The 27,413-nt window shown below is 51.1% G+C and overlaps 2 protein-coding genes across 3 annotated transcripts; both read left to right on the top strand.

Annotated features, from left to right (window-relative positions):
• Positions 1-1,654: 1,654 nt before the first annotated feature.
• FOXC2 (forkhead box C2) lies at positions 1,655-4,580 on the top strand. Its single transcript, XM_062586354.1, has one exon. The coding sequence runs from the start codon at positions 2,172-2,174 to the stop codon at positions 3,639-3,641; it is 1,470 nt and encodes a 489-aa protein (XP_062442338.1). The 5' UTR covers positions 1,655-2,171; the 3' UTR covers positions 3,642-4,580.
• Positions 4,581-8,203: 3,623 nt separating this feature from the next.
• Positions 8,204-14,035, top strand: FOXL1 (forkhead box L1). 2 transcript variants are annotated; one of them, XM_062586355.1, is made up of 2 exons: positions 8,204-9,400; positions 11,775-14,035. In XM_062586355.1, exon 2 carries the CDS (start codon positions 11,937-11,939, stop codon positions 12,951-12,953), a length of 1,017 nt encoding a protein of 338 aa, XP_062442339.1. In that variant the 5' UTR covers positions 8,204-9,400; positions 11,775-11,936; the 3' UTR covers positions 12,954-14,035. The 2 variants fall into 2 exon arrangements, with proteins under 2 accessions (XP_062442339.1, XP_062442340.1); XM_062586356.1 differs by lacking the exon at positions 8,204-9,400 and adding an exon at positions 9,655-10,823.
• The last annotated feature ends 13,378 nt before the right edge of the window (positions 14,036-27,413 follow it).

Genomic DNA, 27,413 nt, shown 5'->3' with positions numbered 1-27,413 from the left:
ACTCTCCCTGAACATTTACATTTATTTCCATCAAAATTAAGCGACAATTTTGTAGTCTCCAGTGAAACTTTCCAATCAATTTTCTATTGCAGAATTTTTTAAGCGACATATCCTTTTAGAGGGGCTGCCCCCCTTATTTTTTTCAGCTGTCACATAAAATCGTTTCCTTTCGTATTAAGAAATTCGCCGGCAATTATCATCAGCACTGGGTTCCCACGGCTGGACCCTCTCTCCGCGCGCGTCCCCACGGCGCGGGCTGAAAGCGGAGAAGGGACATTTCGTACAAGCAGCCAGCAAAGTCTCAAACTGACTTTTGGAAAAATGTCTTTGTTTAAAGCTTTACTAAGCCCCACAAATTGCAAGGAGGGAAGGGCTGAATTACAGTGCAAGAAACCAAAAGATCACTGCTTAGAAATCAGACCAGGAGGAGCCGGATTTGGGGGGAGGAAGTGGGATCAAGCCCCACCGAAATGACAGTTAATTCCTTTCAACTTTATCTTGTCTCTTTGAGCTCGAATCGATTTCGTAATGACAACTTTTCGCGGACCGGGGAGGGGGGAAATCTCTGTTTCCCATCGTCATTTCTCTGCTGTTCAGATCCACACTTCTCCCAGGCAGCGCAGGGCAGCTCGCAGCAGCTTTCCAAATACCTGAATTTACACTTGGCCAGCATGCGTCCCTAATTATGCGACTCTGATTGCCTCTAATGAAATCATTAGAGAAAGACTGAGGGGCGGATTTCACATACACCAGAAAATCCGCCTCAACGGCCGGAACGAAAAAAAAAAGGCACCTTAAGTTCACTGTATTCTTTCCTTTGCGTTTTCTGAAATAAGAAATTTCCGTGAACTCCTTGAAAGAGGCAGAGAAACCTCTCCGCCCCAAACGACGGCGGGGCTGGGGGCCGTCGGGGCGGGGAGCGGGGTGCCAGCGGCGAAGCGGGGTGCGAAGCCTCCCGCTCCCCAGCGCTAACGCCGCCTGTGCGGCTACCGGACGAGCAGCGAGAGGAAGGACCCGGTGGCCTTCCCGCGGCTTCAGACTAAGAGCAGCTGCGTTATTCTATTTAAAATAAATATATTTAAAAGGAAGAGAAAAAAATACCTGCCCGATACACACCACCGTTAGCTAGGAATTGCAGCGTTTAACAGCGCGCTACGGGAAAGCAGCGCGCTGCCGGGACACCCGCGATCATTCAAAGGAACTCGGCGCGTTTCGCGGCTGAGAATGTGCTTTAAAACTTAGCTTTTTTTCTTTTTTTTTTTTTTTTTTTTTATATATATAAGAAGTGTAGAGCAACGCGCTGCGGGCGCGCACCCAGCGCCGCTGCGGGAGTAGGGTCGTTTTGGGTGCAAAATGTTAAAATAAAGGAGAAGGGGGGGAAATTAAAAGCAAAAATTTTTTTTTTGTAGAAGGAAAGCGCTCAGAAACGCAACGCTTGTGTGTGCGTGTGCGCGCGTGTGCGTGTGCGCGCGTGTGCGTGTGCCTGCGTGTGATGCTCGCAACGCGGCCGCATCCCGCCCGCCCGCCCGCCCGCCCATTGGCCGCCGCCGCGCGGGCGCGGCTCGCCATTGGCCGGCGGCGGGGGCGAGGGGCGTGGCCCGCGGGGAGTAAAAGCGCGTCGGCAGCAGGGAGAGTTTTGAAACTTTCCCAGCGGCTCCGAGGGCAGCTCGCCGGCTCCGCGCACCGCGCACCGCTCCGGAAGACTTCGGGTGGTTGTTGTGACAAGAATTGGGTTTTCGCAAGGCTTTTCTTTTTTTTTTTTTCCTTTTTTTTTCTTCTTTCCTTTTGATTTTTTTAAATTCCCTTTTCCTGCGAGAACACCCCCCACACCGCCCGCCTTCCTTTCCGCAGCAGTTTCTGCCACCGCCGCGATACATAGGTGTATATAATAATAATCACAGTAATTAAGAGGGAGGGAGAGACCGCCAGAGACCACCCTGCCCCCGGCGACCTGAAGGATGCTGCTGCGGTGCCGCTGCTAAAGGACACGCTGGGATTTAGCTCGTGTCTGAGACTCTTTCTCTCCCGCTCTCTCCCTCTCTGCCCTCTTCCTTCTCCGCGGAGCGGTCCCTGCCGGGGGTGAGGCCCTCCACCCATCGCCCCTCTTCCTCCTCCTCCTCTCCTCCCCCCGCGGCTCCGCTCTCCTCGCCTCGCCGGGGGAAGCCCTCTCCATGATGCAGGCTCGCTACTCCGTCTCGGACCCCAACGCCTTGGGAGTGGTGCCGTATTTAAGCGAGCAGAACTACTACCGGACGGCGGGGACGTACGGCGGCATGGCCAACCCCATGAGCGTCTACTCGGGCCACGCCGAGCCCTACGCGGCGGGCATGGGGCGCTCCTACGGGCCCTACCACCCGCACCAGCCCGCCGCCCCCAAGGACCTGGTGAAGCCGCCCTACAGCTACATCGCCCTTATCACCATGGCCATCCAGAACGCCCCCGACAAGAAGATCACGCTCAATGGGATTTACCAGTTCATCATGGACCGCTTCCCCTTCTACCGCGAGAACAAGCAGGGCTGGCAGAACAGCATCCGCCACAACCTCTCGCTCAACGAGTGCTTCGTCAAGGTGCCCCGCGACGACAAGAAGCCGGGCAAGGGCAGCTACTGGACCCTGGACCCCGACTCCTACAACATGTTTGAAAACGGCAGCTTCCTGCGCCGCCGGAGACGCTTCAAGAAGAAGGACGTGTCCAAGGAGAAGGAGGAGGCCCGGGAGCGGCTGCTGAAGGAGCAGCCCAAGCCCCCCGGGCTCGCCGGCGCCGACATCCCCAAGGAAGCCTCCTCCTCCTCCTCCTCTGCCTCTGCGCCTTCCTCCGAGAAGAAGGTGGTCATCAAGAGCGAGACGGCGTCGCCGGAGCTGCCGGTGATCACCAAGGTGGAGACGCTGAGCCCGGCGAGCGGCGGGGCGCTGCGGGACAGCCCCCGCAGCGCGGCCTCGCCGCCCTCGGCCTCCCCCGAGGGCTCGCTGCCCGAGCACCACCCGTCCAGCAACGGGCTGCCGGGTTTCAGCGTGGAGAACATCATGACCCTGCGGACTTCGCCGCCGGCGGAGCTCAGCCCGGTGAGCGCGGCCTCGGGCCGCCCGGGGGGCGGCCTGGCGCTCAGCTACCCCCCGGGGCAGCCGTCGGGCTACAGCCAGGCGTGCAGCCAGGCCCTGGACACTAGTGGGAGCTACCACTGCAGCATGCGGGCCATGAGCCTCTACAGCGGCGAGCGGCCGGGCCACATGTGCGTGCCCCCCGCGGCGCTGGAGGAGGGCCTGGCGGAGCACCCCACGGGCGCCCCGTCGCCCCTGGGCGCCCTGAGCCTGCCGTCGGGGCAGGAGGGCGCGCTGGGCGCCGGGCATCCGCACGGCGGCGGCGGCGGCGGCGGCTCCGCGGCCGCGCAGCCCGCCGCCTCCTGGTACCTCAACCACGGCGCTGAGCTGAGCCACCTGCCCGGGCACGGCTTCGGCTCGCAGCAGCAGACTTTCCCCAACGTCCGCGAGATGTTCAGCTCGCACCGGCTCGGCATGGAGAGCGCCTCGCTCAGCGACCACCAGGTGAGCAGCAACTCCACCTGTCAGCTCCCCTATAGGTCCGCGCCCTCCCTATACCGCCACGCCACCCCCTACTCCTACGACTGCACTAAGTATTGAGTAGCCGCGACTCTGCCGCCTAGGGCCATTCGCCAAAAAAAAAAATAAAATAAAATAAACAAAAAAAAAATTAAAAAATTTTAAAAAACAACGATAATAATAATTAAAAAAAATCAGGAGGAAAAAAAAAAAAAAAAAAACCCAACACCAGACAAACACTCCAGACAGCGTAAGGAAAGATTTGACAACCTCTCGGTGGACCTGGGAACCACAGAGTTTGTAGATCCCAAGCCCTGTTTCGGTCCTCTTTAAATTCCAGGCAAGTAAATTCTACTTGAAAAAAGGATCGCTCCTAAAAATAATAATAAGAAAAAGTCTATATATATGTCTATCTAAGCAAAGTGGCAAATTTTATATGCTAAAGTATAGGGAGTCTCAGAAAATAAGTTATGGACCAATATCACAGCGACCATTTATACGATTTAAAAGAAAAAAAAATATATAAATATATATATATAATTATATGTCCTGGGTATTTTTTAAGTTCTCTGTTGTGCTGTAAAAAATGTGTGGATTTCTAATCAGGCTAATTTTCAGAGCCATTAATATAATATTTAAAGTTGAGTTCACTGGATTATTTTTGTGTCGCCCAACAATTTCTAACTTCCAAATTAATGACAAGTGATTTCTTCTTCTTCTTCTTTTTCTTCTGTGTACAATTATGCAATAGAGTTTCTCTCATTTTAGAGTTGTTCTTTTTGCAAGACGAGGAAATAATTTATTTTTTGCTGGTGGATTTTTGAAAGAAAAAAAAGACAAAGTATCTGATACTTTTTAATTATTATTTACAACGTGTGATGTTTTGTATAATAGATTTCACCTTGACCATTCCTGAGGACTATTGCTTTAATCTGCTTCAAAGTTCGTTTTGTCTTATGTGGTCCTAATTGTTGTACTTACCTTAAAATAAATCCATGCTGTTTTTTTTTCCTGCTCCAAGTCTGGCGCTTGTGTGTGTGTATATACGTGTTTTTTTGCAAGTTTTCTGCCCTTCGCCTTTCCTTCGTGCGGGAAAACACAGGACTCGTTGCTTTCGAAACAAAGTCGTTTTCCTGGAGCCTCTAGGAATATTGTGATTATTTCTCCGGGAAAGGTTTGGTTCACGTGGAGGGCTGCTGCGGGCGGGATTGCCCAGCTGCGGAGCGGGACAAGCCGGCGCTGCCGGGGCAGCGGGGCCGGCGCCGAGCGCTGCCCTGCTCCGGCGCTGCCGGCCCTTGGCCGGCTTTAAACCGGGCTGTTCTTTTTTTTTTTTTTTTTTTTTTTTTTTTTTTTTTTTTTGGGGGGGGGGGGGGGGGGAGAATTTCCAGGCCTCCAAATGCTAGGTATTGCAGCGAGGATGCTGGCCGAGGGAGCGCTTTTTCTCTTGCTCTGTCTCTGCAAACGTAGGCCTTCTGCTGTGCTTTGCACGCCTCCCCGCTCAGCTGCAGTGTCCGGAGCAGGCAGTTGCCACGTTATAAGCAAACAAGCAGCCCCCTGCTTTTCCAGGAGGTCCGAAAGGCTGCGAGTTGGTGCGGGTGCTACGGGCTATCATTTAAACCCAAACTCGTAGAGGAGTCTAAAAATATTGCAGGAAGCAATATTATACTCGTTATAGAACGAGTTTATAATTTTAAATGCTCTCTTATATGAACATGTGGCTGCTTTAACCTCTTCTTTATTTACCTAAGCTTCTGCTCGCAATGCCTGGCGCTGACAGATGTCGCGTTAGAGCCACGAGCTTTCCTTTTCCCCAAATAGCTGAAAAGCCACTTTGCCCTATTGCAGAAATGCAACCAGGATAGGCGAAGAGTAATCCTAAAATCGTGCGCCGGCAAAGCCTGAAGCCCGCTTTAGGAGGAAACTGCTCCACTTCTTTCGGAGTGTTTTCAAGCCCGGCTCGCTGCATCCCAGTTCGCCTCGCAGCTGCAGAGATCGCCTAGAGGCACCGCGCCGTCCAACGACAGACGGGCGATAAAGCCCGCAACAAATGCGGCCGAAAGGGAACATTTTCGGGCCTTCCTTCGCTCCCCTTCTGCTTGCCTCAGCCTTCCCTATCTCCCCAGCATTTTTTAGAGTGAATCTATGGGCAGCCGCGGCCGGCTTACAGAACAGTTATATCACGGCAGACGGTTAAAATCGATGACATAAATTGATTTTGATCGGGTAAATTTCATACGCGCTAGAAACCTGGCAAAAGACACTGAAACGCTCGATTTAAATGAGAAAAAATGTCCGAGACTCACTAGATCAGTATTTTAAGGAACATTCTTGTAAAACTCTTGCCGTTTTTCCTGGCTCACAGAGAGTGTTTTTTCTTTCTTTTTTTTTCCTTCTCTTTTTCTTGCAATAAAATCCAAAGTGCTAATTTAAGGAGAGAAGGATTAAAAAGAAAAAAGAAACTAAAGCGGAGAAGAATTTTTCTCCTGTCCTAAAATCCCCCTTCGCCAAGGCTTTCACTAGCGGACTTTGCACCTTGCGTCCAGCCCATCGAGAGGTCAGTGCATTCCCTCTCCGAGGAGACGGCTGGAAATCAGGTGCCTGATGGGGATTTTCCCAAATGTGGGAGAGTGGAGGCGAATCAGAGGCATCAAGCAGCGCCCGGCCCGCTGATGCTTCCCGAGCCCCTTTCCTACGCGTGTCGGGCCGGCAGTGCCCGGGCAGGGCGCACGGCGGCCCTTCCCCTCGACGTTAGCTGTCGGGGGTACTGGGGCAGGGGCTCGGCTGGGGTGCTGAGCTGGGCCCGGGGTGTCCCCAGCGGGTCCTGCCCCCGGCGGGCTCTGCCACCCCCGCTGGGAGCTGCACTGCTGCTGGACAGTTCCTGGGGGACTCTGGGCACGTCGGGGCCGCTGTGAGGGCAGCAGCTTAACCGGGCTTGGAGGTCCTTTCTCTCGCCTGGGGTGAGGGGCGTCTTCCCAACCTTTTTATTTATTTATTTTGCCGTCTCGCACCTCCGTCCCGTTGAGGAGAGAGAAAACGTCCCCCAACTCCCGGCTAAGGGCAATAGCAATAGCGAGGGCTCTGTCCCCCGCGGGGCCGACTCCCGCCCGTGGTTACGTTCAGCCGCCGTCGGGTCCCTCCCCGCGGCCGGCCGGTTCCTTTCGGCCCGGACTCGCCTGTCGCAGTGGTCACAGCTGGTGATGGCAGAGGCTCCGGCCCTGCTCGCGGTAACAGCACGGAGGTGCCTCCCGGGGGGCTCTGCCGTGTGCCCAGGTCCTTCCCCCCCTCTCCTCTGCCCCCACAAATGGCAGGATTTCAGCAGCCGGGCTGAAAAATAAAACCCCTCTCTTAGGTACTAAGAGCAGTAGGGGCCCAGGAGCTGGTTTTCTGCCCAGCGCTTGCAGGGTCAGGCCTCCCCCCGGCCAGGCACAGCACAGGGGCACGATGTCCCTCCAGCCCCTCTCGGAGACAGAGGCTCCTGCCGTCTCCCCTAGCCCTAGATAAGGAGCTGGCTGAGTGGCTCCGGGCAGTGCCGTCGAGGCCCGGAGACCCCATGGCGCTGCTCACCTGGACCCCGGCCCAGGGTGCTGGGCAGAGGCACAGTGCTGAGGGCATCTCCCTTTGCTGCTCCTGCCCTCCCTCCTGCGGGCACCAACCCCGTCTGCCCCTTTTCTATCTGAGGGATTTGAGAGCTTTCGAGCCCTGGTCCTTTCTGGGGGAGCCCTTTTCAGAGAGCTCATTTTGCAGGTGAGGTGGGAGCCAAGCGCTGGGTTACATTTAAAGGCTGAAAAATGTGGCTCAAAGCAGGCAGTGGTCTCACAGACCTCCCCCCCACACCCCGGGCTTGTCTGGAGGGACCCTCCGTGGTGGCCATTGGTGATCCCATGTGAATCCCATGATCAGATTTGGGGAGGAAGGAGCCAGAGGCAACTAACTGGGGTGACGAGATGTTTTTTTGCAACAGGTGATTTAAACTAAGCCAGGCCAGAGAGGGAGGAAGGAAGCAGCACAGGGTAGCACAGCCCTGAGCTCGCCTGTAGACAGCCTGTCCCCTCGACCAGTCCTCGACATGTCCTTTCTCCTCCCTGATGTTCCCTCTACCCCCAACTGTCCCCTGGTTTGGGGGTATCACACCCTTCTTGTACTTAGGACAAAGTCTGCACCCAAACCTGGCTAGATCTGGCCTTGTAGGCCCTTGCAACTGAGAGACTGGCATAAATCCCTTTGTAGTGCAGTTGTTGGGCCAAACTTGGCCTTGCTGGGACCAGCTGAAGGCTGCCGTATGGCCGGTTACACTGGGCCCAGGCCCAGTGTGGTTCCAGACAGCAGATGAGGATGGTGCCTGGGTTTTTATTGCAGCGTTGCCATTAACCTGCGGATTTGCAAACCTGTTTGAAAGCCCAGACAGCTCCAGGTTTTGGAAGGAGAAGGAACGAGAGTTTTCCAGCTCGTCCCCTCTCTGCACTGCTGAGAAGGTCTGTGTGCAGGCAGTCCCGCGGCTGGGCTGAGTGAGCCAGCTTTCCTGGTGCTGTAGGATCTGGGTAAAACACATTCCCTTTAGGAAAGTCGAAGTACAAGGCAGGCTAGGAGCAATCCGTCCCCCACAAAAGTCATCCTGCCTCCCTCAGAGCATTTTAGATGGGCTCTGCAATGCACTGTGGCAAGGCTCTGGAGAAGCATGTTTTGGGGGGAAGGCTGCTAGCTCTTCTGTCACTTCAGAGGTGACTTTGCAGAAAGTGCATACCAGGCACTGGAGGTCAGGAGAGGAAGAAACTTGTCCTCACCCTGCCCGACTCCATGCTAGTGTCGAGAGACCTTGCAGCTGTACAGCACCGTGCACATTGCCCTGGGGTAGCCATTGGCAGTTCTGATCAGACCCCTCTCTGCAGTGGTTTCTAAGGCAGCCTAAACCTGCAGCGGGTAAACTGGATTATCTGTGAGGAGCAGCACTAATCACGGCGTTTCATCTGTATGAAACAGACTTCAACTCTGGGCTGGGGCTGGGGAAGCAACACACGAACGTCGCTGTTCAAACCTGTGGGTTTTAACCCCATCTGAAGCAAATCCCAAAAGGGCTGGAGCATCCCAGATGATCCAGGCTCACTCAGTTCCCCCCAGTTCCCGGACCTTGGACAGGCCTGGATGGGGTGAGTTGGGCTGCAGCAGGAGTGCGGAGACCAGGTCTGTGCCCCACTCCCCGGGCCCATGTCAGTCTGCGGCAGGAGTGGGGAGCACTGATTTGTGCTCTGCTCCCCGGGTCTGGGCTGACGTGAAGTAGGAGTGGGGAGCACTGATTTATGCTCTGCTCCCCGGGTTCGGGCTGGCATGAAGCAGGAGTGGGGAGCATTGATTTATGCCCCGCTCTGTGGGGACCCCGGGTGGGAGCGCTCCTCGCTGCTGCCTTAAAAGGGGCCTGTCAGCTGGAGAGGAGGGGAAAGATGTCCAGGAGCGCCTCCATCGCCGGCTCCGCATTTCCAGGGGAAGGGCTACAACAATAACAACAACAACAAAATCCCTCTAAACGGCTTCGCTCGCTTTCAGCCTCTCGCTTGCCCGGTCTCCCCGCAGCTACAGGAGCCTCTCCGGTTACAGCCACTTTCGAGCGCTGCTCCCGGGCAGATAACGCAGCGAGTTTCAGCAATGCCATGAGCAGAAAGACACCAGCGAGCACACGAGCTGGCAATAAGGACCAGACAGAAAAGTGCATCTCCACCTCCAAGGATTTCCTACCGCTAAGAGGGGGAGAAGAGGGGAAGAAAGCAGGAAGCGACAACTTTACCGGGGGAGAAGAGTGGGGGAATAAGCGGGGGAGCCCGTGTGCCTGTCTCCTGCCATACACGCGAGTATTTATTGTTTTAATAATTCGTGCTTGGAGTATCCCAAGGAGCGGGGGACCGACCCGAGGCGGGAAGGGGGCTGCATAGAGTGGCGGGGGGCGGGGGGGGGGGGCGACCCTCGGCTGCTCTGCCGTTCACAGGCTGCCTTGAGGGCGCCGGCTCGTTGTCGGCCGGCTGAGCGGAGCTGGGCTCTGCCTCATCCATCCCTCCTGGGCGAGGATGCTGCCGGGGAGCTGCCGAGGAGACCTGCCTCCCCCCCTCCCCCCCCCCCCAGCGCCGAGGCGAGGGGCGTCTCCCAAACCCTCCTTCCGCCTTCCCGCTTTGTTTTACTTGAGGTTTTATTGCATTTCTCGTACGTCGGATGGGTCCTGGGGGAGGCGGGAGGTCCGGGCGGCCGGCGGGTGTCTGCACCGAGGGGGAGCGGATGCGGCGTCCCCGGCATGGGCGGTGTTAACGGGGCTCGATTTGTTTCCTCCCGCCTGAGATGAGCCAGTGAGAGGAGAGATTCCCCCTGCCCCTCGTGGAGAAGCGACCTCCGTACACACCCCCTCTATATTTCATGTGTACGCGTGGTGTCTTAAAGCAATTAGGAACCATTTGCGACTCCAAAGCAGTCACGCTGCTTTTTACCCCGGGGGTTAAACGCCCTCGCCCGCTCGATTACCCGGAAAACGGAGGGATAGGAGCAGAAACGGGCAAGAAATCCGATGGGCAGCTGGGTGGAAGGGGAGACTCCAGGGCGGTCCCAGGAGGGCATCGCCAAGGCTGGGGTGTGCTGAGAGCCCCCCCGAAGCCGGCTTTTGCCCCTTCCTTTCCAGATGAAACCCCACCGTGGCCGCCACGTGCGGGAGAGAAGCTGTAGTGACGGGTTATTTCTCTCCGGAGGAAGAGAGTCCTTCGGGGAAGGAGGATGAAGGAGGCTCGCAAGAGGGTGCTGGAGCCCCCATCCCCTGGGTCAGGCCCTGACGAACCCGCATCCCTGGTGCCCTCCTTGAGCAACCAGAGACGGTGGCAACTTCAGAGCTGGCGCTGCCTCTCTTGAAACGACCCTGGCTCACCCACGACCTCCAGGAAACCCCTTGTGTTTTATTTCCACGGCCTTATACACGGAGGATTCCCTCTCCCCCCTCCTCCAGCCCTATTCCCTTCTCCCCTCCCCCCGAAAGAGGTGATGCTCTGCAGGCAGGATCTAAAGGGTCTAACGCAGCGCCCCGCCGAGACTCCCGGGCCTGGGGAAAGAGTCGACACCTCCAGCCGAATCGGAATCCCTCGGGGACTCGGATCAAAACTGTTACATCAGTAAACTGAAAAAAAAACCAAAAAAAACAAAAAACAAAAAAACAAAAAAAACCAACCCCAAACCAACAACAGAAAACACAGCTCCAAACCTGGACGTTTATACAGAAAAAGAGCATCACAAATTCCTAATGTAAGCACCGGCCAGCTGTGTGCACTTGTAAAGTTGTTATAATCCCCCTCCTTGTTATAAACAGGAAAGTACATAATATAAAGCAACAGGCCCGCATTCACAAATACTGACCCTCCTCCCAGCGCCTGCCAAATTCCCCTTACATGAAGCTCGCTGCACCCCGGCAGCGTTCCCCGGCAGAGCTCGGCCCGCACCGCCAGCCTCGCCCGGGCCTGCAGCGGAGCCCCCGCTTCGCCCCACCGGGGCTCGGCCACCTCTGCCGGGGGGCAGCGCCGGGCCGGGCCGGGCCGCTCCCACCAGCTCCCGCTGGCTGCACACCTCGGCCACAGGCACCTGGACCCCCCTAGCAGCCCTTCCCCTAGGACAGAAACAGGCCCCGCTTCTTTCCTCCTTGCGCATCACCCCTGTCCCAGCATTTGCTTCTCTTCTGATCGATCTCCTTCTCTCTCTCTCTCTCTTTTTTTTTTTTTTTTTTTTTTTTTTTTTTTTTTTTGGTGGGGTTTAATACCCCTCTTTTCCTCCAGGGTTTCCTTGCCCGTTCCTCCCCGAGCTCCAGCAGTGTACATCCTGCTCTGCTGTGTGTGCTTACAGCGTCAAAGGGTGGACGTGATATTTCAAACATCAGATCAGTGCGTTTATATATTGGGTGCCCGGAAATTTTTCCAAATAAACACAGCTTGATTCGACTTGGGTGGGCAGACTTATCAACAGACTAATTCTATAAACAAATGAAGGAATAACCCGGAGACCATTGGCTGGTACCAGCAAGACACGTGGAGAGAGCTTGGAGTTTTGTAGCAATGAAATTTTAATTAATGTGGGTGGGCTGAGAACACAAACGACTGTTTATCAGAGACAATTTATTTTCCAGTGCTAAGTCAACATATAATAGCAAACTTACAACAATTATTTAACTTTTTTTTTTTTTTTTTTTTTTTTTTTTTTTTTAAGAGCTATGAAGCAGGGACAGAGGCAGAGCGAGCTCGTTCCGGCAGGGTTGGGATCTGAGCTAGCACAAATAGCTCCCTGTCGGACTCTTCCCGGGTTCCTGCCGTGTCCTGTCCCTTCTCCCTGCTGCGAGGGAGAAGATCCGGAGCTAAAAGCCCATCCGCGATGAGCCACATTTACAGCAGCCACCTCTCGCCCATGGGCAGCTCCTCCATGGTGTATCTCCCCGCGGCGCTGGGCTTCGCCTCCAGCAGCGTGCTCTCCCGGCAGGACCCCCCGCAGAAGCCCCCGTACAGCTACATCGCCCTCATCGCCATGGCCATCAAGGAGGCTCCGGAGCAGAAGGTGACGCTCAGCGGCATCTACCAGTTCATCATGGACCGCTTCCCCTTCTACCACGACAACAAGCAGGGCTGGCAGAACAGCATCCGCCACAACCTCTCGCTCAACGACTGCTTCATCAAGGTGCCCCGGGAGAAAGGCCGACCCGGCAAGGGCAGCTACTGGACCCTGGACCCCCGGTGCCTGGACATGTTCGAGAACGGCAATTACCGGCGGAGGAAGAGGAAGCCCAAAGCGGCGGGGGCGCCGGAGGCGCGGGGCGGCGCGGCCCCCGAGGAGGGCCGGCGGCAGGGACCGGGCGGTCGCCCCGCGGAGCCCAAGCGGCTCCGGGGCAGCCCGGACGGGCAGAGCCCGGCGCCGGACTCGGGCTCGGAGAGCAGGGGCGGCGGCGGGCGCTGGCGGGGGGCGGCGGGCGCTGGCGAGGAGCCGGCGGCGGCCGGGGACCGGCAGCGCTGCGGCGGGGAGCCGGCCCCCGCCGAGAGCCGCCCGCCGCCCGCCGCCGCCGCCGCCGCCCCGGGGGGGCCCCCGGGCGGGCCGCCCCCCGCCGCCGCCGCCGCCCCGCCGCACAAGGGCGCCCCGCGCTGCCGCAGCTTCAGCATCGAGAGCATCCTCGCTCAGGGGCTGCGGCAGCCGCCCCCCGGGGCCGCCCCCAAGGCGGCTCTCGAGAGCCCCGTCGGCTGCTTCGGCGGCTCCCTCGTCGCCGGCGGCAGCTTCGGGCCGGCTTTCAACGCCTCCCTCATGCTCGACTCCCAGGTGCACGGGAGGCTTTATCACATCGGCATCCCCTTCCTCTCCTGCCTCCCTCTCCACTTCTCCGAGACGGTATTTAATTTCCAGTAGTTCCCCCATAACTCTGCTCCCCGCCCCCCCCCCCTCCAGTCTAGTCGCTGCTCCCGGCCCGGGGGCAGGACGGAGGGAGAGACCGGACTCAGACCTCACCAAGCGGGTAAAGACCAAAACGTGATGTTAAAGGTGACTCAGGATTTCAGGGCATTTTCAAGGCACGTCTTGCTGCGGAGCTATCCTTAGCGATTGCCTCCCCTGCCAGATCGACTTTTAAAGGTAAAACGGTTTTCTTTCCACGTCGGCGATGGAGAAGCGGAGACAGGCGGTGGGGCTCCCGCGCTCGCGTCCGTTCGGCAGCTTCAGTCTTTGCATCCGTCAGGTTTTTCAGACCTGCTCACTGCCGAGCCCCCAGCCTCTCCGGTTTTCTCCCCTTTTCCTTAGAAAACCAAACCCGCCCCTTTTATCCCCCGGGGAGGGGGCTGTGTTTGGTCCTGTCACTAATACCCACCGGTGCCTGCACGCAAATACTTCCTGCGATGTTGCCTTCCAGTCCTCGGAGTGGCTCAAAGGCAGGTAAACGGAATCAACGGAGCTAAAATAAGGACGGATGAAATAAAGCAGTCTCCCGTGCAGTCACGCTTGCTTTGACCTAGCACTACATACAGTTCACGGCGTTAATGCAAGCTGGTTTCCTGCCTGGCACTTGTGCTTCTGGAGTATCGCGACAGCGTTTCTGTCTTGCTGGTGCAGCTAAGCAGAGAGGGAGACGGACAAACACACTCGTCGTGAATGGGAGAAGCTGCCCATTTACGTGTCTTGCTGGGATCAGTTACTTCTTACCAAAAAAGACTGAACCAGGGTCGTGGAAGCTGATCCTGGTGTTTTGGTGTAGCTATGTTAGCAACCAAGACAACTACTAGAAAAAAAAAAAAAAAAAAAAAAAAGAACTGAAAGAACTGAACTGTTTCTCATTTTTTTCTTTTTTCTTAAAGAAGGAAGAATCCAGACACATTATAAGCAATCAGGAATATTTCTTATTTTTGCCATAAATAGAGACTTTTTGTATATTAGCGGATAAATGTCATTTGGGAAAAAAGATCTATATTCTCAATTTTCGTTTGAAACCACACCTGTATCCAATAAAAGTATTTTGTGCAGTACTGTGGCAGACTCGTTCTGATCTCATCCCCACCTCTGTACCTGGAGAGTCGATGCAGCGGAGCAGGGCCTTCCCTGGGCTCGCAGGCTGGAGGATGGCCCTGCAGAAGCTCTAAGAGCTTCTGTTAGAAGTGCAGCAGGGAGCTCTGGGGGACTTTGGAGGACAAATACCCAGGTATGATGTACTGTGCTGCCAGAGGAAGGCAAAAGGTGAGAGGCTAAAAATAGGGGCCTAGGAAATGATCCGTTCCTAGTAACTGAGATAATATTTCCCGAAATTATGCTGTTTCTCCTCCTTTCCCCATCCTTCCATCCTGCCCCACCCACCAAAAAAAGCCTGTCCTTAAATAAACATCTTGGTAATTGAAAATCTGGGTTTCTCAAGAAAGCTGTGGTCTGGCTTTTCCAGAGAAAGGTCAGCACCTCCTCCCCGAAGGTGCTGCCAGACTGCCTTGCTATTTGGACTAGGAGTTGGGGTGCAGTGTTGCAACTCTCAGCAAAGAACTGTGATGTGAGCAAGTGAAGAAAATTCCTGAAGGGTGGGAAGGGGTGCTGAGTTTCCTAAAAGAAAGATACTCATGGATGGATCCCTAGATAGACACAGCTACAGCCTTTCATGGAAATGTTCCCACTCCCCCAGTGAAGAAAAAATGAGGATGAAGGGAGTGAGCTTTTTATGCAGATTGCAAGAGGGAGCTCAAATAAAATCCCTGTCATATTTTCTATTTCTAGTAATTCCTGTTTAAGTACCTCTTGAGTCCATTTAAAAAATCTATGACACTGAATTAAAAAAAAAAAAAACAACTTGCACAAGTGAAGATGCCACTGCCCAGTCAAAGCCACATGTGCCCCCACCATAATTCACAGGGCTGTGCAGATGCTGAGAGGGTTAATGCTCCTAGCTTCAAAATCCCACATTTTCAGAGTGCCACTCATGTAATCAGACAGCTATTATAGCAAGTTAAATAAACAGCCACATTGTGAGGAGGTTTTGAGTAAAGACTTGGGGCAGACGTCACGAGTACTTTCAGAGTCCAGGTGGTAACATCACTCCTGGAAAGCAGCAGGGGTAGGGAAGGGAAAGGAGCCTGCTTAGCTCTTGCCCAGCGGTGGCCAAGATCTCAGGCCACCCCTCCACATCCAGCTGCCTGAGTGCAATAGAATTTCAGCCCGTGAGTGAGATGGGGGTTAATCCTGCCTCCAAGGAAGTGCGTGAGGCCGGGTCCCCATCTAGTTTGAGATCCCATTTCCACAGGTGGCCAGCGTTGCTGGCTTCAGATGGAGAAGCTGCTTCCTTGTTCAGCCTGACCCGCTGAAGGATTTTGCGCCTCAAAGTGGTTACTTATGCTCTCAATCACAAGGGGTGTATACCTAGAAGAGCCTTCTGGCTTGTCTAGAAAGCCTCTCCTGAAGTAGCTGTGGGTATGCTCAGAAGCCCTACAGAAGTCCTCCTGTTATCACCTGTGTGGGGCACGGTCTGGGGGCAGCTGTGCCATCCTCCTCGCATGTTGTGCACATCTGGCACACCGCTAGCGAGCAGCTGCTGCCGCTGAGGGCGAGCACGTCCTCCTGTGCGCAGGGAGCACGGGGATGGCCTCAGGCCTAAGGAATCCGCTGAGCCCTTGAGAGCCCTCCTGTCACTATTTAACCTGTGTCTCCAGCTATTCCCTTTCTCCTATCTTGACATTCCATCTGTGTCCCCCCAGTTTCAGGACCCCTCAGCTCCGATTATAGCTCCCAAAATACCTCTTGGACCTGCAGATGGGGCTTCATTGCTTTTCTGCCCGTGCAGGTGTATCTAGGAGCCCAGGAGGAACAGGGAGTAGCCGCTGCAACCGCTTCCTCCATCCTCCACCTCAAGGGGAAGGAAGAGATGTTCCTTCCCATAGAAAAGTAGTTTTTAATGGCAAATCTTTGCCTTTTACAGGCGTCCTGGAGAGATCAAGCTGAGCCCACCCCCCCTGCTTCTGGTGGAAAATCCCCCTTCCTTTCAAACCACCAAAGCCTCCGGGATTCTTGGTGGTACGAAGTTTTGCAAACTAATTTTGCATTGTTTACAAGGTCACTTCTTTTTACTGGTTCAAACCCGCCTGCCTTTCAAATACGTGCCAGGTCTCTTCATTTTTGCACTGTGATGGAAAAGAAAATAATAAAAAGAAATGGCTGAGTAGCTTTCTCATTTTCTTAAGGTCCAGGTCAAGAATGAACAAATCGTCTGAAGGAAGGCAACTGAAACTGGGGTTTCAGCTTGTCTGGTACATGATGTATGTTTTTGTCACAGACATGTTTGTTGAGATTTAACTCCGTTTCTGATGCGATGAGAGTTTATTTTCTGCGAGACTTTGTTTATGGTGACATTTTATTTTATTTCTGTTTTGTTGTAGTGGGATGGGACCCAGCACAGCTGCAGTATTTAAAAACCACGCTGGGCCTGCTTTCAGTTTCGCTTGTAAGAGTAAGATTAATTGACTTAGCACAAAGGTGACACCAGCTTGCATGAACTCGGAGTCAAGCGGTTGGTTATGAGAGGCAGTTTGGAGTGAATTGGGATCAGATGATCAATGTCACTTGCAGCGGACAAATACCGAGGAAAAGGGTCTTGTTGCCAACATGCAGAATGACTAACCGCGCTCTGTTTAGGACGTCATCTGTTTATATACAGAGCAGCAGAAGTAATGATACAATAAAAATGAGAGCAAACCAGTGCAGAGAAGGAAGGGTACGTGTCAATACGCCAATAGCCGTCGTTTGTACCTGATGCGCATCCTTCGTTCTTCTACACCGCCACCGCCGCGAATTTCAACGTGGTGCAATGCAGAATGGGCAATGTGTCGGATGGACGTAAATGACTTGACAAGCGGTAAAAATTTGAAGTCTGTGGCTCCACACCTGTTCCGTAACCAAAAGAGCAATAGCCGAATGCAGAACTACCACCCACTATTTAACTCATCCCTGGAATCTTTCCCCCGGCTTTCCCGACCTCTCCGGCTTGGCTGTAAATGCAAGTCTGAAATACTGTGAAGAAAAATAGAAAATAGCCGGTGATGCAGTATAAACAGCACGCTCTTTGTGTGGGTGATATATATGCCTTTTTATCCCGCTGGAGAGGAATGACCTATCCCAGCTGAGCAAGGTGGCACATCTCTGAGTTAGGCAGCCAATTTTAATTTGCAGGAGCGCGGCAGTGCGTATTTGCTTGAAGTTGGCCCCACAACGTATAAAAAAATCAAGTATTATGTGCGTGGAGAAGCTACTTTCAGGGGCTGTCACTCAAAGTGCGTGGCTGTCTGTGTCTGCTTTCAAGGTGACATAACTCTAAGGGGCTTTGTAACCGTTTATACTTAAAAAAAATATTTTTTAGTAGTTACTTCATCGTTTACCAAGAAAGGCACATAGTGGAGAGAGCATCTCTTTTCACACCAAAATCTCTGCTGGCTTTCTGCTAATCACTCTTAAGCCTGCTGCGAAGAGCAGCTGAATCCAGGAACAACACGGGGAGAAGGATCTGCTACATTACTTGATTCATACCCCTGTGCACACAGAAAACAGGTCCTCTGGGAGACAACATTTTGGATATTAAACAGATCACATACTTGATTTTAAGTGAAAGACCAAGAAGACAAGATCACAGAATTAGAGAAGTTACAGATGGAAAAGGTCTACGAGGTTATGCAATTCATCAGTCTGGACATTGCATAATTGCTCCCTACAGTATATTTTTAGTGCTTTATCCAGACAAATCATTAAGTGCTTTAAAACGGGCCAGATTCCTCAAGCTCAATGCGTGCTAAATCACAGCTGATTTCTCAGAGGCTTATAGCTTGCAATGTCTAATAAAAGACCAGAAGAAAATTTTGTATGGTCAAGGAGAACAGAACTGGCTCTTCTGAAAATAAATGCCAATCTGATTCTGTATTCCTTTTAAGAGTCTTTCCTAAGTTGGCTGAATTAGATCTCTTAAATCTCATTTTCAGATTCTACTGAATAACACTGAATTATTACTAATTCAGATGTTCACTTGGTCCAAAGTAAAACATTGTTAATGTTCATGTGAACGCAATTTGTTTTAATCCAGCTTCAAAGCCAGTTCAGTAAAGCGTAAAGAATGTTTATTTAAAATATAGTTGCTAAATTTAGCATGATCTTGGTTAGCCTAAATCTTAGCGACATTTTTAGAGAGCACATTGTGAATCAGGAATGCATGGAGAAATAAACAAACTTTCCCACATTTTTGGAAATCAAGTAAGTATTTACAAGTTATTTCTTGCATGGGTAATTTCTGGAGATTGGAAAGCATCATGAATAATGTAAATTTCCCGCCAAACAGACATTTTAAAACACTATACTAATAATTTTCGTTGTAATTTAATTTTAAATAATGCTCCCTCCAGGACAAAACGACACTAACAGCAGTCAACTATTGTCATAAAAATTATGCAGAGTATTAGCATAGTTCAATATTTACATATGCTTTTTGCAAAGCCCTGAAAAGCACAACGGAGCTGCAGCTGGCTGCAAGCCACACTCAAACTGCGCGAAGGAAATCTTGCATTTGAATCAGGTCCTGTGTTATTCCTGGTAATCGTGAGACTGGATCCTCTGCCCTCCGCTCGCGTGCCGGTCGCTGCAGCGCTCTGGCTGGATCGGAGGCCGGCGTGCTCGCGGTACCTCCGGGAGCCGGCTCCTTCCCGCGCCGGTCCGTGGCAGTCAAAGCTCACCTGGGGGACACGGGCGCGAGATCAGAAACGTGGTCGTTTACACTAGCTCTTGTTTACGGCCCTGGACCAGCTAAACACCGGACTTGGAGCTGTACAATGACCTAATTTACATTACGGTGATCTAACTCAGCTGTACGGTGATTAAAGTACCAAGTGAGGCTGCCACGTTGAAAGTTACAACACTCCATCCACGTACACAGAAGACAGATGATTTTTAAAGCTTTTCCTTTCCTTTCTTCTTTCTCCGAGCATCACTTTCACAAGCTTACCCCAGAAAAGAGGCACATCTGGGCCCTCCTGATGCTGTAGGACATCGTCCTAGAGAAGCAAACAAACACATAAAGGGAAGACGAGTGAACCTGCGATACTAGCAGTTGAATTCTGCTTTTTCATGAATGAAATAAATTGGTTTACTACAGTCAGGTTACAATGTTGGCTTATTTGAGTCTCCATTTTGCCCCAGCAAAGCCACCTCGTGCCATCAAGATACCAGCTGCGTGGGACGCCAGCCCGTTGGTGTGCGGGCTACCAGCCCATCGTGGAGCCACACGCACCCCTGGTCATTGCACACCCAAGGCTGACCCAAGGGAGGGCTGCAGGCAGGACACCTTCTCCAAAAGCGCCAACTCCATCTGCCACATAGAAATGCCGCAGGGCAAGGAGGAGGACGCAGCCAACATCCCTGGGGCTGGCGTCCAGCTTCAGCCTGCATCAAAGAGGAAACTCAGACCACCAGCTTAGCCTAAATGCCTAATTTTTTAGGCAGCTTGCAGCTGACAGGGTGAAACCCACCCTGGAAAACTATTTGCACTCTGCTCCTTACGCTGACGCGTTGGTATCTGAGCGGGTCAAGCCTCAAAGTGTGTGCTTGTTTTCGTCATCTCCCTCCTTCCTTCCTGTGATTTACGGATGGGAGTGGGTAGGGTTGGTGAAGGTGTAACACACGCTTAGAGCCTTGTGTCTGCAGTGGGGTGGCCGGCCCTACGTGTGGCACCGCCAGCTAATGGCCAGCTCTGCGTGAGCCCCACGTGCCCGCTTCCCTCCTGGTGCCTCCAGCCCATCAGACGGACGTTTGGAAATATGCTGGTCCAGCGCACTCATTCCTGGCTCTGCAGTGAGGCAGACCCCATAGTTCTTCACTACGTATCCTAAACTGCTTACTAAGTCGCTGTTTTCATTAGGAAAGCAATATGTAATAATAGTTGTTAAAATAATTGTATTTCTGTTTTTACATCTGTAAAGATTAAGTTAAACAGTATGAAGCCCATTAAACTATTTCATGTCATGCTGCCATAAATTTCCTTCATTCCCATTGCTACTATTATTCCAGAGTAAACTCAGAGATCAAGCTGCTGCCACAGAGAGTTATTTATAGGAGCTCATTCATCAATAAAAACTTCAAAAGAAATCTGTTACTCTTCTATTGGGAAGCCAAAGAAAACTAACATAAAGACAACCCTGTTAAGAAACAAAGCTAAGGAGACCACAAGACATTTAGTTAAGGAAAATCCTGATTTCTAACAAATACCATGCAAGGAAAAAAAAAAAAAAAAAAAGACGAGAGAGAGAGAAAGAAAAGATTGTTGGCAACAAGAATTCTTTTACGTTACGTCATTCCCATTGGATGGTTAAAATAAACTGTTAAGCAGTTGTATTTGTACTGGCTCAGCCTCCTCATTAGACTCCATGTAATGGATCTGTGATCTTTCAGTGCGTAAGGAGCGCTCCATCTCTTGCTAAAGTCGGGGTTGTCTTTCCACTTGTCTCAGCCGCTCGCACACCCATCATTCCCCGCAGCAGAACTTCAGCGAGCGAGATGCGGAGCAGGCAGCCGATAACATCTGCCTCCCGACAGGTAGATAAGTAGAGCAGCAAAGGGCTGTATTTCATCGTCCTTATTCTCTCCTATTTAACGTCAAAGTGTCACCTCCACTTTTGTCCATCCAATGCTTCCCTGCAAATTGAAGCTCATGTACTCGCCAGCTTTGCAGTGACATAATTGCAGTCATTCACAAAGTGAGAGAGCCAAGTTGGTCATGTTGACTCAATTATGCCAAGGAGAAAGGTTTTTATACATCACTACAGCTTATATTTGGAATTGGTATAAGCAATGTGGACACAGTGATTATTAATAAACATGCAAACTCTGTATACGAATGAAATTTATTTCAGTTTCACTGTACCTACTGCTAAATATAATTGCTTTGTTATGAAAATAGCAAAGAAAAGCGCTTAACTGTGGTGTCTGGTTTCAGATTAGGCTCTACATAAATTCTAGGTAACAACAACAACAACAATTGTGACCCACTTCTTACAGAGTATTTTTCATTGATTTCTCTTAAAGACCTTTGCAGAGGAGGTCAGTCAAATGCCCCACTGTAAACATGGGGAAATCTCCTGATTATTTGTTTTGGATGGCCACGGAGGAAATTGCATGTGCTTTCATGGAAAAAAAGCCTCTATTATTATCATCTTCTATCCTAAAAGAGAGAGAGAGAGAGAGAAAGCCTGGTGACTCTGATCCTACTCTAAATTATCCTGAAGTGAATTCCTGGCAAACTGAATCAAGCCAGATGACTCTGGATTTAATGAGAGTAAATAGTAACAGACTGCTAAAGCTTAAAACTGGTCACCTAGCTGCTCTGTGCTCCTTTGCAGCGTGATGGCTGTCTTGAAATCTTTGACTGACCTGTTATATTTTCTTAGCTTATTTCAGAGATATTTTAGCGATGGATTGAGCGTCAACAGGGAACAGCAGGTCAGCTGTAAGCAAAACAAAGCTGAGAAAAACTCTGCCTTTAGTTCATATAAAATTAAGAAAATAGATTTTTTAGAGTGCAAAATGCATTCATGTAGTAAAGCCCACAAAAATAACTTTGTCTGATAAGGCTTCTGCCTGAACAGAGTGAGTCCAAGACCAGAGTGAGAGGTGAGTCAGTTCTTTGAAGTCTCATGGACTGTTTCTTTTCTTATCCATATATGATCTCTAGTGACGAGGAAAAAATCCCAGCCTAAGTCCCTTGACAGAGGAGAAAACAGGTATTTTAATTAGGCGTCTTTCTTAGAGAATTACTGAGAGATCAAATATCTGCAAGGTCTACGCAAACCGCAGAATCTCAACTTCAGTGGAAAGTAACCAACTGCTTAATTAATTGCATTGACAAGAAAGGGCTTGGAGCTGGCACTGGAGGTGTTCTTCTGCCACTCCAGATGTGGAGCTGGGGTCCTGGCTCTGGAGGCTCCCGTTGGTCTGATTTCCATGGGGCCAAGGGTCTGGAGGGGTCACAGTTGGGGTTTGAAGAGGGACTCTGTTTTTCTCTGTGTTGAGGATCAAGTAAGCTTGGCTGAGTGCTTAATTTGCAATACTCAGGCTTTGTCTGGACAAGCATCTAACAGGGCAACGCTGGGCTCTTCGGTCAAACTTGCTCGTCAGCAGGATCTGATGATACCACTTTGAATCTTTCTCTAAGCAGAGCCAAGCTGACCAAGATGTGACTTTTGATTCCTCTGAGCCCTGCTTTGCTTCCAGAGCTTCCTTCATAAGGAGACTTCCTCCTGTCCCAGAGTGGCCACAGAGCTGCTGTCTTTCTCACACAGATAGAAATGGATGAGTTTGTGCATGCACATGAGCTGCCCAGCCCTGCCCAGCTCGGAAAGGAAAAGCATGATTTTTTTTCTTTTTCACGCCACTCAGTTTGCTTTAAGGAATCAGTTCCTACTAGGGTTTTTCACTTGCTTGTCCAGCCAACTGTAGTGACAAATAGCTCTGACCTCGTGGCCTTTCAAAGTCACAGGAATTCATAACTGCAGCAACATCATGTTACAGCTCTGTCTCCCCTGACTCCTTAGGATTTCCATGCTAGGACATTAAGATCAGGTCTCCAAATGAGATACGCTACTTCTATAGTCATGCTTGTATATTCTTACTGCGTGTTTAAAAGTGCCAATGTCTCCTTCCAGGGATAAAAGCAATCAATAAAGATAAAATATCTTTCAAATGCCTAAAGAAGTGAAGTTTCTCTCTGGGAGTGTTAAGCTACAGAGGAAACATGAAGAATCAGTTTGGAGGCACTTGAAAACACCGAAAGGGAACTGAAGCTAATAGGCAGCTCCTTCAAGAGCTAGAATCACTACAGAAATACACAGACGGGTTGAAGTTTGTGAAAGAAAACTTATCTCAGACTGATTTGATTAGATCAGCGCTAGGGTTTTGTCCTCTTCCTCCCAAACTCTATCGCAGTAGTGGTGTCAAAGGGAAAATCCATCTCTACTTATCCCCTGTGGTCAGGAAGGCAGCTGGATGGAGCGGTTCCTGTGTGTTCATTTGCACATGTGTGGTTGTGTGTGCAGTGCTTAGAGCATCATTTGCGAACTCATAAACTCTGGCTCAATTTACCCCCGGGAGGATAAGCACAGCAGCTGAGGCTTGGCCCAAAGGACTACCCCAGCAAGCCAGGCTGGGCTGCACGGAGGGCAAGGCTGACCTTTCCCAGGCTCGGCTTCTCCCTGGATTGCGCTGCACTGATCGAAAAGCACTCTGGCACAACGAGGAGGTTGCACCCAGCATCACGTGCAAGTCTCTGCAGCTCCCGTGTACATGACGCAGAGACGTGGACCTGGCAGTTTATGTATCCGAGAGACATAGCTTCAGATAATCCCCTCTGCGCTTAAGACAGGTGCTTGCTCTGACAGCAAGGGTGAAATTACCCACCGACTGTCAAGGGCAGTGAGACTTCAGGCTCATCCTCAGCTAATGAAAGAATTGCTTGGGTCACCTAAGCGTCCCTCCTGGGTGGCCTGCAAACCGCCTGGCTCCTTTCCATTAACTCTCCTTGGTTTAGGCACCACAGCAGGCGGAAGGAATTTGGCCCCAAGTGAATGGCTGATGCAGAGAGTGACCTTCTGCACCGTGGGGACGTCACATGTGAAATATCTGAGCCCGCACATCTTCCTGTGCCTTTGCGCTGCTCCTCGCACAAAGGTCTCTGTGTCCCGGGCTGCACACAACGCCGCAACGACAGCTCCGTGACTCAGCTCCCGCGGCGCAGAGGTGCCCACCCGGCTGAGCGGACCACAGGCTGCTCGGCAAGCCGAGGGGAAGCGGAGGTTTATCTGGGAAGTGGGTTGGAGGGCGGTTTGGCGTGGGCGCTCCACGGAGACGGCCGTGCGCTCCCCGGCGGAGGCGGAGGGCTGCAGAGCTGAGCGTTCCCACGCCGGACGTTGCAGTGATTGCTGTGTCGCTCGTTTTGCATGATCATGCTGTGCCTGTCCTGGCATTCACTCTTGAAAAGTCATTTCCAGCTAGTTTACTAGAAATAGCCTGTGCAGACCTATCTGTGACATATCCCAGACTGGTAAACTAGCATCTTGTACTAGCTGCAATCTGCAAGCTCTGAATTTCACAGCTGCGGTGAGACAGTATTTAAAATCTCAGAGACAGAAATGGCCCTCTGTAAAGCAGAAATTATAAGTTTTGGCCCTGCCTCTAACCTTTGGAGAGTTGCCCAGCTTCTGACAGTCTGTGATGATGTCTCTGCGGAGGAAATCCTACGCTGAAGAAAAGCATGTTGCTTACTTCTAAACTTATATTCTTCCTTTCATTCGGCCACCATAAAGGACAGTCTATCATCTTGACAGATCCTAAATATTCCCTTCTAATTTTAAGGGAGGTAGATATGAGGACAAAAAATGAGGATTATTCAGAAGTCTTATTTATGGTCAAGGCTATGAGAGATTTGAATGGAAATAACACTTAAACTCGAGAAAAAAAATCACATTGCAGGTCACTGCAGTCCCAACTTTTCCCCTTATGAACTCAAGCCAAAGAGGTTTTCTTTCCTTTTGTGATTTAGACTTTGCTAAACTTATCTGAAAATAGTTCATATATCACAGAGAAGAATTTCCATGGGGAACATAAATACATTCGTGGAAAGAAGGGAAAATTTTTCCTTGTCTCTGGGAATGGATGAGAAAGAAAGACAGTTGACGCCAAATATTAATGACAAGTGGAGGAATCCATCCAAAGAACTGATCTATTGAGAATACTAAAACTATCCTAGAGTCACAGACATATAAAAATCTAGTACAGAACGATGACTTTTCCACTAATATAGGCTTAGATTCAAGAAAATATTTAAGCATATGCTTAAGTCAAGGCTGTACAGAACAGCCCTTAAGTGAATTGTTGCAGTTAACTTCAGTTTTATTGATGTGTTTTTCAGCTCTGTGGATATCAGTTGAAGTTAAACATGCCTGAAGTTAAGTACATGCTTAAGAACTGTCTGTAAGAGAGATAATTTCTTCTACTGGGACCATATAACACAAATTTTAATTTCTTTGCTTAGGGAAGAGTTTGTATTAAAGTCGTAGTTGAGGGGATACAGTTGAGGATACTCAGGAGCTGATAAGTTTTGATAAATAGATAAGAAAATATGTTCAATCTGAACAAAATTTAAACCACATCTTTAAAATATAGGGTGACTCATGCACTGGTATGCATGCATAGATCCACTGCAAATATGGATATATGTCAACACATGTACTCCTGCACATGTGCCCTGCATCACAGGCCTCTTGCTAACACCCGGTGGGTGACAGCCAAGACCGATGGCAGAGGGAAATTAAGGACTGTTTTGGTGTACTAGCCTCCACTGCAAGGAAGTGCCTTGGACTTGTGATCTCTTTACAGGCAAGAGTGATGGAGCCTCCTAAGCACCCAAGGGGACTGTGAAACATTCCTATCTTCCTTTGGTGGACAGGAAAGCAGAGGCGGCCACAGCCAGTGCAGCAGGTGCTGGGTCACTCTGCACCGAGCCAGGTTAAGCAGCCCTGCCAGCACGCAGGTGCTGGCTCCCCACTGCCATCAGTTCCTGCGGCTCCTTGCTGCAGACTTTTGCTAAATCACCCTTGCAGTGCAGTCACCGAGGACTTCTGTTGCCATATCCCACCTCAGGAAGCCACGACCTGCTCCTGAGCACCTCCTTTCAAGCTTCCTGCTCAGTATCATGTGCTGGTTGGCTTTCACCTCTATCCTCAGAAGGGAGAAACAGCAACTAGCAATGTGAGGGGGTTGTTCACTTTCGTGGGGTTGCATGGGGCTGAAAGTTTGCAGTGATTGGAGCTGCTCTCCCCACCCAGCTCTGCAGCATGGCAGAAAGAGCTGGAGCTCATCTCACCCAGGACTAACATATCTCAGAACCTGGAAACACTACCCTGCTCAGAGGACGTACATGATATTGCTGATATTGCTGGTTTTCAGCTCTCAGGTGGGTTTGAGAGAATTTTTAACTGAAACAGATCTATCTGCGCAAGGATGGCTTCTTCTGCCATGAATCAGAAGTTCAGTAGTCTGCAGTGAGGGCTGTCAAACTCTGTCTTCTCAGAGAGAGAATCAGAAGTAGGAGACGATATGTGGATTTTCCTTTCCCTAATCTATGCTTTAGAAAAAGCCTTTTTTTGGGGAAAAAAAAGAAAATAACTGAAGCTCTCATGGCAAGACAAATCTAGATGTTAGCGCTTCAGTATCTCACACTGCATGAGATTTAGCTGAGGCTAAATGTCAGCCACAAGGACATCATTTTTGCATGCCATAACGTGGTACAAGAATTACAAAGCAAAACACACAAGTCTTCTTCAAGTGATTGGATTTGACATAGCTGGATGAACAGTTTAATTGGGTTATTAACACATCTCCACATTGACATCAACAGCATTAAACACTGTGTAAATAGAGCAGGGCAAATAGCTCTGCCAACGTGCTGAAGGCGGGATGGAGATGCCTCTCCCAAATTCCCCTGTGGCAACCCCTGTGGTGGTTTGGTCTCTTTGCTCTTTGCAGCTGGGGCATCCCTTTGCTCTGCAGAAGGAGGCAGGAGACAAAACTGCTGTTCTTTCCAGAGCTGGGACAGGGCTAAAAGCAAGCAAGCAGAGCAGGGCTCACATCAGCTTCACTTGGCCTTATTTCATCTGTAGAGCATCCTGGGAGCTGTGGGGAACCTAAAACATCCTAAACAGCATAGAGATCTGCTCCTACCATAGTCTCCCCTTGAAGGCATCTCCAAGAGCTTAGACTGGCATCACAACTGTCACCAATACTGTCTGCTTCTCCAGCAGGCATTGGGGTTACCATCTCTGCTGGGATTTCTCCTCCTCCTCTCCTCATGGCAGAAGCAAAAGGCTGCCCATGCCAACAAGGTTTGAGCCACTTTCTCTTTATGTGCACAGTGTTGTTCAGAGCAGGCAGCTTGTCCTGGTGCAGGCGCATTTGCTGGGAGCCAGCAGCAACACCACAGTAAAAGGCGTTAGCACCACTCCGCATGCATGCGGGAAAGGAAGGTGCTTTGCAACCCTGCACCTCATGTCCTTAGGCAGTAGAAGGATTAGCAAGGTACTTCAAAGGCTTGTGTAATTGCACTTTCGCTCAACTGGCACTGCTTTGTTTTCTTAAATTTAAAAGAAATGTCAGGCTAGCCTTCCTCAAGGACAGACCAAAGGATCCCTCTCTTGGTGATGATGGGTAGAACAGAGTCCGCACATGGTCGGACAACAAGGGCCTGACTATGGCCATATGGTGCTGTTCTGGCCAGTTCCCCAAGAAGGATGGAGGAACCTCTCTGGAGACCACTCAGACACCCAGAGG

The sequence above is a fragment of the Rhea pennata genome, chromosome 13 (genome assembly GCF_028389875.1).
Source record: "Rhea pennata isolate bPtePen1 chromosome 13, bPtePen1.pri, whole genome shotgun sequence".
Lineage (NCBI taxonomy): Eukaryota > Metazoa > Chordata > Aves > Rheiformes > Rheidae > Rhea > Rhea pennata.
The sequence above is the reverse complement of the archived record's forward strand: the minus strand, read 5'-3'. Positions and strand labels throughout refer to the sequence as shown.